The sequence below is a fragment of the Megalops cyprinoides genome, chromosome 25, assembly GCF_013368585.1.
Source record: "Megalops cyprinoides isolate fMegCyp1 chromosome 25, fMegCyp1.pri, whole genome shotgun sequence".
Lineage (NCBI taxonomy): Eukaryota > Metazoa > Chordata > Actinopteri > Elopiformes > Megalopidae > Megalops > Megalops cyprinoides.
In genome coordinates this window covers 17,176,395-17,188,696 of record NC_050607.1, presented here as the reverse complement: position 1 = coordinate 17,188,696, position 12,302 = coordinate 17,176,395, and the positions used below count along the sequence as shown (strand labels likewise).

Here is a 12,302-nt window from a genome sequence, read left to right as displayed (position 1 = left end):
CTGACAATGTGCAGATTGCTTGATGGCATCCCTCCTGCTGGCTCACCTCCGCGCAGCGCACAGGAGGGAAATAAGGTTCGCAGCACTCCGGGAGAATAGCTGCTCTAGCCTCACAGAGGACCGAGCGCTCTGTGATTTGAGAAGTGTGAAACCTGACTAATTCGTTTCGCTAATTATTAACAGTGAGCGCTGTCTCTTCATGTCTTGTGCCCCTTCCTGTGTACCTGCGCCTGGGTGCTGCTGCACAATAGGGGCTGTTGTGGCGCCCTCTGAATCATGCATGACACATCTGTATGGTTACGCTGAATTCCTGCCAGCCTGCGTTTGCGTTAGTAATGCGGCAGAATTAGTAACCTTTCTCAAAAGCGGCCTTCGACGAGGCCGGCGGACTTGCAAACAAAACGTAAGCATGCGCGGGAATGCATTTTTTTCTTGGTTAGAGTGAGAGGCTCTTAATCTCCGTACACATTTTCTAAAATCTTAACCTTAATTGATTCTTCCCCAACTTCAATTTCACAGAAGGTTTAGCTTTATGAGCCAGGCCTGTGTTCATGGTCAAACAGTGCTCTCGATAATCTAAATGTTTGCCAAGCAATTCTCCTGATAGTGGCTTTATTACTGCCCCTGCCTAGCACCTGTCCCCCCAACCCCCCCCCCCCCCCCCCCCCCCCCCCCCCCCCACACACACACACACACACACACTCTGCTATTAGGGAAAGAGTTTTTCATTCCCACACTCAAATTTACCGAGAAATGGTAGTAATCGGAGTACCAGCAAAGGGAATGCTGTTGTAGCTGCAGGAGAGGATGCAGTGCAGTGGTGTCGTCATGGTCCGATCATTCGGGGCTATAGCCCCCAATATTTTAAGCCTAGCCCTGCATATTTTCGCCCTGAAAAAGGAGGTGTTTATAGCAAAACAACAGACAGACTGTGTAACAGAGCTGATCTTGGCTTGCAGCGTCCGAAGGTGTGATAATATTTATTTATTATAAAGGTAGATATAACCTCCCCAACCTACCGATGCCGATCTCCCTTCAAAAAAAAGACAAGCCCCAGGCAAACTTGACTTAGCCCCGGATCTTTTCAATAGCTAGAAACGTCCCTGATAGAGTGTTTTGGGAATCTTAAGGAATAGCATGAGCGCGCCCTTTTGGCTAATTCTCTGAGTAAAGCATCAGTGATATCTGCAGTAGAGGTGTGCAGCTTCATACTGGGACTCAGAAAGCAGTGGCTCTTGTTTGTCCCTCGGGCACTCAGCCAAATGTTTGACCTATTTTTTGGTACCTCTCTTTGCCAGTTCCGGGTAGATCATCCTTATATTCTCCTCAGTTTAATTAATTCCATAATGTTTAACTGAATGATGTAGTTTCTGCAGCAAATTAGTGTGGATTATACAGTAAGTAGTGTGTGTGTGTTTCACAGTACAGTGCTGTAATACACATTATGGAATTAGCAACCTCAAAAGCCAAGCTTTTACTAAATTATGCAGAATTATTGTAAATGTAATCATGTGCGCTAATGAAGCGTGGCCTGTGAGTGTAATGTCATTATGTATGTGTCATTGCATATGTGTCATATGATTTACTGTTTCTTTTTTGCCAGTGTAATGCGCCCTCACCTGTTCGTGCTTGTGTGCGTTTTCATCCTCTGAGTATAAATAGTGTGGTCTGCAGTGAACTGTCTTTCTCCCTTTTAAGCGGTTTGTTGCGCGCACACGTACAGGAGAAACATGGTTTCTTAAAATCACGTTAAAGCGCAATGATAAGTAAAACTAATAATAACCAGGAAGTGTTGTGATTAGTGTGATACGGTGCAACGAGAACTGCGCCAAAATACTCTCCAAGTAAACAGTAGAAATTACAGTCCCATTCCCTGGAATATGTCAGGGATACTAATATAGTAACACTATAGTATACCGTGTATAGCGTTTTCATGTTTTTTTTTCCAGACATATTCTCTAATATTAAACATGTTGTTTGTTGTGATTGGTGGTACTGGCGAGCATTCCGCTACACCCCACCGTATGGGCATTTTGTGATTCTTGGCGTCTTTGTGTGCGCGTTATCTCGGGTTATTGCTCCATTCCCAGTGACGTAGCCGAGAGACTCACCTGAAACGGCTGCCATTCAGCGCTTATCTTAGTCCGGGAGCACCACGGGGGTGGACGTATATCGGTCACTCTTGAGACAAAAACCGAGGGGAACGCAGTACCTTACAGTGTGATTTTACATAGCGCGTATCGAGACTGAATCACAATCCCGCACCGCGTTAAAAGGACTGAATCGTCACGGCGTTGTGGGAAAGGGGGGTAACTTTTGCCATTGTGGAAAAGTCGTTTCGCAGACGCATCTTCAGAGAGTGATATTCCGAGTTTCTTAAAAAGTGTGCAACGGCCGGCTCAAAACGAATCAGAGTTTCTAATATGATTTGAACCCAAACCACACTGCGGAGATTGCGCTGAAGTAAACAGGTAGGCATGTTTATTTAATTATTAACGGTTTGTCTTATAACTTGTATCGTTTGGCATGAATGAAATGTTCTAGCTCCGTTAACAGGCATCTACATGTGTCAACGGTACGTTTTTTGATTTAACGATGGTGTTTTATTAGCTGTGAAGCCAAATGTTACACACAAAGGTTGTTTTGCGGGATGCGAGGGCTAAAAACGTACCATTTCAATTAGCTTCAGAATTAGGAAAGACCGCAGAGTTCCCGAAGAACTTGCCTAGGACTACAGCATTGCAGAAAACGTTACTATACGCACTATCAGGAATGCACGTTCCGTGTAATGTCGCCTACGTTTTTTCCCGATCTGTCTGGCCCTTGGTATATGTCTTTTAAAGGAATGTTTAGATAAAAACTCATTTTTAGATAAAAAACGAAAAAGTAGTATCTTACGCGTGCCTAAGTTGCTGCGAGTAGGTCAGCCTGCATTAGTCACCTTCCTCATGTTTTTTTTTTGCTCATTATAACCGATGTGTATTCATTAAATAGTCTACTGTGAAATGTGGTCGGGGTTCGATTGGGCAGTAATTGTCCACATAAATACATATGTCTATCCTGGACACCAACATTGCTTAGAGGAATTATTTCTGAAGCAGGTGTCTCTCTACAACTGTTGTGAGAAAGGTGTTTTTCGTTTTTTTTTTTTTTTTTTTTTATCAAAGTGGAAACAAATTCACACTTGATTAATGATTACTAGCACGTATGCCTGCGAATTGCGTCGACTTAACAAGGTTTTGTAAATTTTACTGTATAGCTCTTTTTCAGAAGAGATTGGGTTTATTTTAAAATGCGAAACATGTGACCTTCATAAAATGCGAACATTTGAATTGAATAATCCAGGGCCGGGTACTTAACGCAGAAATAACTCAGTAAATATCCAGCTGTATAAATGGATAATATGTAAAAATTGTCATCAATGTAAGAGCGCGTGCTAAATGTCAATTATGTAATGTGGTGTAGTGTAAATTTAGTATGATATTATTATTTACACTACAGATGATTTAATCTCATTCGAGTTTCGTTTTATATCATTGGTTAGATATTGCGATACATTTCAGAATGAGGACGGTGAATTAGGTAGCTGTTTTTATAAAACACCTGGGTTCGGCGTGTCCCGTTACATCTGAACTCAGTCCTCGACTAAAAACATGAAGGACTTCGAGTAAACTGAAATCTGAACTGGCCAAGGCAGTGGAAAACGAAGATGACATGAAGATGGAGTTTGCATTTTAGCACTCCCCATCTATCTTTCTGTTCCGAAAACACGGCTTATATGCGGGGGATGAAGGCGGCCGCTATCCTCCCAGACATGGGAGCGAATCTCAGACTGCCCAAGTTCTAATCCAGTTGGACACCATGTTATATATGCGGTGGAGTCCTCACAGTCCTTAGAAGCACGACCAGCTGGGATGATTTGGTTAACTCCATACCGACATCAATTAATCATTTTACAGCATCCACAGAGGGCCGCTTTTAACCGACTTTACGCCGTCGACCCCCGGGGAGGGTTTTCTAAACTTAGCGCTCTGAATGACAGCGGCGTGTGCCAGGTGATTCAGACCGACCGGTCGCACTGCGGTAAAGAGACCCGCGGAGTTACAGAGCTTCTTGCTCATCGTTCTATTGTTTTAAGGCCCGTTGTCACCGCTTTCCAGTCCTGACCACAACGGTCAGCGACAATGGCTCCGATAAAACTGCTGACGCTCTTGCTCGCGGGAGGCGCGCAGTAAATGCTCCTTCAAAAGATCAAGTCGATTCCCTGGGTGCGCGTACAATAGCGGTTGCGTGTGTCACTTGGAAGCTACAATGGTGATGCTGTGAAGTGACTCGTGCAGTTACCCAGGGAAATTAGTGTTGGTCAGACAGCCTGCGAAGCAGTGATGTGTTTTTCTCTGTAAACGAGTCACGCTTTTTATGCTTTGGAAGTTGTTTCTATTTTTAAAGAGAGATTGGTCCTTTTTTCTTCCATTGTCTTTTAATGAGTGAGGGCAAAGTGCTGAACCAAAGCGTGCAATTAGTGATGTATTTCCTGAGTCACATGTGAGCAGCTTGAAATGTGTCATTAATAGGCTTCTCAGCTTATTTTGCGTGGCTACCCCCAGGGCCATGATGAAGACCTGCTTCTTGGACGCCATGGGCTTGGTGTTGGTCCTGGGGCAGCTGTGGACACAGGCGAGGGGAGAATGCGAGGACCCCCTGGCCGGCTCCAAGCTGAACCTCTCCGTGACCTACGAGCTGCCCAGCTTCCAGGCGGACGCCCCCATCCAGAACCTGGTGGCGTTCAACGGGCACGTGTACGTGGGGGCAGTGAACCGGATCTACTCTCTAACAGAGGACCTGCAGAAGCTGTCTGAGATTAAGACCGGGCCCGTGCCGGAGGACCCCCGCTGCCCCCCGTGCGAGGACTGCGGGGGCAGGGCAAATGTGTCGTCGGGCGCCTCCGAGGACAACCTCAACATGGTCCTGCTGGTGGAGACGTACTACGACGACGAGCTGTTCAGCTGCGGCTCGGCCCGCGCCGGAGTGTGCCAGCGTCACGTGCTGTACGGCGGCCTGGGCGACGCGCCGGCCGAGTGCATGCACTCCCCCCGGGCCAGCGAGGGGCGCCACGGCTGCCCCGACTGCATCGCCGGCCCCGCGGGGACCCGCGTCCTCAGCGTGGAGAGCGGCGGGGTGGTCAAGTTCTTCGTGGGGAACACGGCGGCGCCCGGGCGGCCCGCCCGGCACACCTTCTCCGTGCGGCAGATGAAAGAGACGCAGGACGGCTTCCGCTTCTTCTCCGAGCACTCGTACCTGGACCTGGCGCCGGAGCTGCGGGACGGCTACCCCATCCGGTACGTGTATGCCTTCCGGAGCGGGCCGCACGCCTACTTCCTGACGGTACAGCGGGAGGACGCGGGCTCGCGGGCCTACCACACGCGCATCGTGCGGGCCTGCGCGGGCGACCCCGAGCTGCGCCGCTACGCCGAGCTGCCCTTCGAGTGCATCCTGACGGAGAAGAGGAGGAGGAGGAGGCGCAGCTCGGCCAGGGTGGAGGTGTTCAACCTCCTCCAGGCCGCCCACGTGGCCAAGGCCGGCCGCGTGCTCCACGAGGAGATGGGCCTCGACCCGGACGAGGACGTGCTGTTCGCCGCCTTCGCCCGCGGCCACCCCGACTCGGCCCAGCCCCAGGCCAGCTCGGCCGTCTGCGTCGTCCCGCTCAGGGACGTCAACATCTTCTTCCGCGACTTCATCCAGAAGTGCCACACCCGACCGCCGCAGCACTTCACCGGCTCCGACGAGAAGCGCTGCTTCAACTCGGTAAGAGCGGGGCGTGGGGCAGGGGCATGGATCACACAACCATCTGGTGCACGACCTGAGGAACTGACTTTACATTACATTACATTGCTTTCACTTAGCAGACACTCTTATCCATAGCAACTTACATAAAGTAGGTTACAAAGTTATCCATTTATACAGATAGATATTTACCAAGGCAATTGTGAGTTAAGTTCCTTGCCCAAGGGTACAGCAGCAGTGCCGCAGCAAGGAATTGAACCAGCAACCTTTCGGTTCCTAGCCCTGCTCCTTACCACTACGCTACACTGCCACACTTATAACCAGAAGGTTGCCGGTTTGAATAATGGGAGTGCATTGCCCTTGTACGCTTCCATAAAGCACTTGACAGGAATAGCTTTGGTAAGCATCCATCTGTATCAGTTGACAAAACGCCCTGGATAAGGGCCCCCGCTGAGTAAATAAATAATTTAAAAAGCTATTAAACAGTAATGAATCAGCGGGGATATGGCTCTTTTTAGCAGGCCAGAGCCACAGCGCTAACTTTGGAAACACTCCTGAGAGGCCCGTGGTTTGAACCCAATTAAAGACGGTCTCCTGGTAAATGCTGTAAAAAGTGATTCACAGTAATCGTGTTAAAAAAAACACCCCTCTGTGTGGTGCTGAGGCGTTTGTCTGATGGCAGTCCCGATGACATTCGATCTAATCTTCAACATGCTGAGATTCGCCCCGGTCTTAAGCCGCGGAGATGGCGGTCCCTCTCTCCCTGGTCTTGACATGTCTCCCGAGTAAATACAAATGGGTTGTGGGTCAACAAAGAACTGAAACTCCCCAGAACACAGATCCTTTTGTTTGTGTGGGTGCAGCTTGAACACACTTGAACAAAGCGAAGACCTGCAATGTTATACTGACAGGCTTGGAGGGTGGGCCGTCGGTGCACGTACACTGCAGCACTATAGAGCCGGGGTGAATGCTGGTCCTTCCATCTTTTCCACTCCTCATCCCAGCTCCAGCTGCTTTCTCCTCCCAGGAATGAATCGCCATGCTGGGGTGTCTTTCTGGGCCGCTCGGCCGCCTGTCCGTTTCCCTCATCCATCACCATTGATCGGATGCATCTTTGAAACCATCAGATCAATAGCGACATGAATTTAAGTACTGCCGCCCCCACGGGGCCTGTCAGTGTCTGAAATGGTATTAGTTTTGTGATTGAATTAGCTTCCCTGTCCGGCCGCTCGCAGCGTTTCATTCAGATCTGCACTGCGGACGCAGAGACAGGCAGATGTTAACAGGCTTTAATAAACGCTAATCTGAGAGATATGAAGAAACGGACTGGCTGATCCGGGTGCCTGTAAATGAAATGCATGTTTTCCCATCATGCTCTACCTGGGGGTGGGGAGGAAAACAGGTAGCACGACCCCCTTGCAAAGGAGAGGCATTCTGTGGCCTGGAGGCTGGCATTTTGGACCCCACCCGACAGCTCTGTCCCTGCTCCTCAGATAGAAGGTGTGGGCACAGCTCTGTCTCCAGTGGTGACACTAAAACCAGCGTGACATCTAAAGAGACTGAGGTTTGTATTAAAGTTGAGCTCAGGCTTAAGGACACTGGGGTTGGTATTAGGGCTGAGCTCAGGCTTAAGGAGATTGGGGTTGGTATTAGAGCTGAGCTCAGGCTTAAGGACACTGGGGTTGGTATTAGGGATGAGCTCAGGCTTAAGGAGACTGGGGTTGGCATTGGAGTGGAGCTCAGGCTTAAGGAGACTGGGGTTGGTATTGGATTGGAGCTCAGGCTTAAGGACACTGGGGTTGGTATTAGGGCTGAGTTCAGGTTTAAGGAGACTGGGGTTGGTATTAGAGCTGAGCTTGCACTAATGTGGGCTAGCCGCAGTGCCTCTCTTCCTCTTGGCCTCACCTCTTCAGAATGGTGTCCACATTTCCCTCAGAGCTGCAGGAGTGTACCCAGTTACAGTTTACAAGCAAAAAACTGTGATCTCAGCATTCATCAGAACGGGAGGCACTTTTCTTATCATACATTTAGCCTCCCAGTGATGATAAAAATGAAATATCTTTCTTCCTTGGAAATCCTTTGAGTAGTGGGACCGCGTTAAGTTGTGTTTTTAACGATCCTTATTAGTCATGTAAAACAGACTGCACATCTGGGCGGGGGGGGGGGGGGGGGGGGGTTTGACAGTGCAGCCAGCTGCTAGGCCTCAGACAGATAGAGCGTCGTCCTCCGGGCTGAGCGGACAGCTGTAGAAAGCCAGAGGTCTGTGGAAGATCACAGAGCACTCCACACTGTTTACCATACCAACGGCAGCCCACAAGAACCAACTGCAGTTTAGTCTGCTACTTCAAATATTTGCGCGCATGTTACTTACAAAGTCTGAGGAGTATATTCATTTGCTTGTTGATAATCATTGTGAGGCATTTGATGTATTGCCATACAAAAAGAAAAGAACCATAGTCAGCGAACACCAAGTCAATGCACAGAATGAATGCATAAAGTCTCGTGAATTCTCGTGAGTTATAGAACCACCCGCAGTTCCTTTTGGTAAAGCTTGCAGGCGTTGTGGCTGCATGGTAATAAGCGGTGTCATGCTTTGTGAAGTTATTGTGGCGTCCCTGTTGTTTTTGATTATAAGATAATTATCCAGTGCATTTTTATGGCCAACAAGTTGAGACATTGTTAACAGACTAACAGATCTGGAATTGTGCTTTGCATGGAAAATTCTTGAACCTTTAATAATTTGATTCGCTGACTGTTTGCAATTAGCGCTGTCTTGTTTAAAGCCAGCATTAATCAGACCCCTCATTTCACCGAGCGTACTCGCCCCATCAGAAAACAAACAAATATGAAGTTTCTGTGTAATCTTATCTCGACGTTTCCAGCTAATTCAGAAGGGGTGGTATTCACTGCTGATGCAGTTGTGGGAGGTGTTGCGTTGTAATGCCTCAGATGGTGGCGGATTGGTGGACGGTATTAAACACACTCGGTTTTTCTCGGTAATGGGTCATTCTCATTAGCGCAATCCAGAGGACCCCGTAAGCCCTCGTTAAAGACAAATGAATTGTCTGTGTAATAGACTTAGGCCTTCAGTGGGGAGGGATAGCCGACTTCAAAGAGGCTCTTAAAACCGTATTGATCCGCTGTTGTCAGGCAATATCAGTTAATAAAACTGACAGAAATATAACCTTGATTTAGAGTATAACTGAAATATGTCATTAAAAGCTAGAACCAGTGAACCAGTACGTAACCTCACGAGAAGAGGCAGGACAAATTAAAAAACTGCTACATTTAAAGTTACAATTAGTATTAAATTACAATTGACTACTAAAAACCAGAGCCGAAGCCTGATTGGCTTTAAATTGAATCTGAAGCCTGATTGATTGTGGTTCATAATAGAATTCCAACAGGAGGGGTTTTTTTTGATTGACAGATGTTTTAGTTGTAAATGCTGTACTGTTTAAACGTGTTTAACATATATGGTAGTTAAAAAAACCTATCTTGTTTTTATATAACTTATATAACTTTATATAACTAATTTTTATATAAATTAGCCCTTTAAGATATCGCTCATAGCCTCTTTTACTGTAGCACATGGTCAGGCAATCCAGGCCATAGAGGATCTGTTCTGCGCAAGGCCTTTAGTTGCGCAGTTGCAGCGGTCGGGCTAAATGACTGCAGATGACTTTGTGCTGTAGGTTAGCATTGTGCGGTTTGAGCTCACTGAGACTGCGGCCCTAGTGCAGCAGAGCACCCTGACGCAGCGGGCCCTGCCGCAGCTGCGTGTCGCAGGCGGGGCGCAGCGCACCGCGTGCTGCGGCTTGTTCGTCCCGCTCGGCTGCGACGCTGAGGCTCCGCACCTATTTAGGCGTGTGTCCCGGGTGGCCGGCCCGCCCTGAAGCTGCAGAGCGGCCGGGAGCAGCGGCATGTCTGCCTCTCCTTCCAGCCAGGCTCCCGGCGCACTCCCGCTGACCCGAGGCCTGTGATTGTATCTGGACTGAGCCGTTCTGTTTCGCTGCCGTGTTTCGCGGGTGTCGAAAGGGAGGAGTCAAAACCTGCTGGATCTGAGCTCTCCTGGCCTGCATGTGAGTAGCAGGGAAGATTAGTAAGGGCTTGACTGCGCTTACTGTGTTGTCAGTCCTACAATGCAGTGTGTGATTAAAGAGAGAGGGAAAACACGCCGTACTGAGGCCCTCAGGGCGTGGATTTCAATAACAGCGAGGCTTATTAGCAAGAGTTTACAGACGCAGGTCAGCGGCTGCGTTTTTGGCTCCGCGGCGCGGTGAGTCACCTCTAGCTGCCATGCACCTTGCAGCCCCGCCCCTCCGGGGAAGGGTGCAGCCGGGCAGCTGCCGGAATGCCTCGGTCAGAACGCCTCCCCTGCCGTGACTCAGCTGACAGAGCGGAGCTGCTGTGCCCCGGCGTGCAGGCAGAGAGAGCAGGGCAGGGTTCCAGCCTGCCCGCGAAAATGGAGCCTCCATCCAGGTGCAGCTCTCCCTCTCGCTGGCTCCAGGTTTCTGGGGTGAGGCATGCCGGGAAGGTGCTCAGTAGGTGCCCCTCGGGTGCTGACCAATAGGCTGGGCAGGTGGGCTGCTGTGATGTCACGTCAGGTGATAGGGGACGGGAAACAAGGCTGCACGCTGTGCGTTGTTACAGACAGGGCATCCTTTCCCGTACGGTTGTACCGGTGTTCCATTCCTTTTCTCGCAGATCTATTTTCACTGTCCAGAGCTTTCTCCAGCGTTGTCCCCTGAAGGTGGAATGAACTTCCGCACTTCATCCGTTCTGCCAAGTCCCTCACTATCTTCAAGAAAGATCTTGAAGCACACATCTCTTCCACGCTCACCTAAACGCCTGAAACACTACCACCTAGGCAATCTCATATTTTTAAACTTTGTTTTCCTTAAAAAAACATTTAAAAATCCATTTCTCCAGTTTCATGCAATTGTATTTCTGCCAGCTAGCTTGTACCTTGTCTGGCCAATTATTGATACTTGCAGTACTTAGTATAATAATATCAACTTCAGACTGTTGACTCCTTACTTGGCTTTTTGCTTGTGTTGTACTCTGCCTCACCTGCAAGTTGCTTTAAAGTGTCTGCCAAATGAATAAATATAAAATGTAAATGTGAGATCTATTTTCATAGCCTTCCTCCCCCTATTTTCCCCGGCTTGGTTACATTCCTTATTGACTGTCCTGATTACTGGGCAGCATTTGCTGTGATAGCTGGTGTTTTTCTTTAGCTCTCGGAGTCAATATTTGCATGCAGCCACAGTGACGTGGCTTGGGCAGCAGGTAGGTGGACTGCTAGGTATTTCACTATAGTCTTTGCACACTCTCACTGAGAGTACACTTGTGTTTATTCTCTGCTGTCCACTCCAGGGGTACTTTTACCCCAGTTAATCATTGCTGAAAGTGCTCTGTCTCATGTCTGGAATGTTGCTGTTTGCGTGTGTGACCTGCAACTGAAGAACTGAAATAAAAACAACGTTTAGTAACTGATAAGGTCTACGCCTGCAACCTGTCTCCCTGGGGGAAAACTGTACGATAACTAGCCTGTCATTGAAGCTGATGAGGGCTCTCGCGGTCATTAGCTGTGGCGTGTTCAGTTCCTCTTTCGACGTGCAGTTACAGACGAGACACACCTTCCCTCCTCTGTACGTGACCCTCCTAATGTCTTGGTTGATTTCAAAGCAGGCCCTGGGGCTTCGCACAGTACTTGTGTTGGTACAGCAGGGGTTTCTTGGGAGAGCAGCCGTGTCTGTTTCCGTAGCATCAGACGCTTTGGACGGCTGAGCTGAGATTCCGATTTTTCTGAACTGATTGATTGTCCTCCTCGACTTCCTGTTGTTCTCAGTGAGTTCCTGTTTCTGGTGTAGCGGGCAGTAATTCAGAAGCGGCTGCTTTTTTTTGTGCATGGAAGCACACCGAGCTGCTTTGAGTCTCATTTCCTGAGTTTCTCTGGAAGTCCCTCATTGTCCGAGCTACCCTCGGGAGATAGCGGAACCGCTAATGCCTGAAAGCCAGCCGCTCACCCATAAAGCCGTCGGCAGGCCTTTTCCACATCTGTCCTGTGTGGCTTTGCGGCGTGTGTCTAGGTGTTAAAATGCTGAAATGGGACACCTACTGTCACAGCTCAGGAATGGTTTACCTGCCCATGTAATGATCTGGCCCTTAAGCCAACAGTCCTTCTCTTGGGCTTTTATACAGTCTCAATGGGCTTTGTCCTTAATGCAGAGTAACAAATTTAAGCAGGTCTCTCCTTACATATTCCTAGTCAGATTGAACTTGTGGTAGGGCTTGAATAGTGTTATGCTCACATTGACTGGCCTGGGAGTGTTGTTAGCCTGGTCTGGCGCTGTCGCTAATTCAACCTGAATGGATACACTTATGTACTTTTGTGCTGGAAGTCGCTCTGGATACGAGCGTCTGCTAAATGAATGTAATGTATTGTAATGTATTCTGCTGAGCTCCTTCTCCAACCTGAGACTCAGCAGCTGAGCTCACATCACGCTGCAGCA

General features: G+C 48.7%; 1 protein-coding gene across 1 annotated transcript in view; it reads left to right on the top strand.

Annotated features, from left to right (window-relative positions):
- The first annotated feature begins 2,152 nt into the window (after positions 1–2,152).
- Positions 2,153–12,302, top strand: part of LOC118771976 (hepatocyte growth factor receptor-like) — a 43,175-nt gene continuing 33,025 nt past the window's right edge. Inside the window, exons 1-2 of the mRNA XM_036520182.1 lie at positions 2,153–2,471; positions 4,608–5,805. Of these exons, the coding sequence (XP_036376075.1) occupies positions 4,612–5,805 (1,194 nt within the window). The 5' untranslated portion in view covers positions 2,153–2,471; positions 4,608–4,611. The remainder of the gene's footprint in view (positions 2,472–4,607; positions 5,806–12,302) is intronic.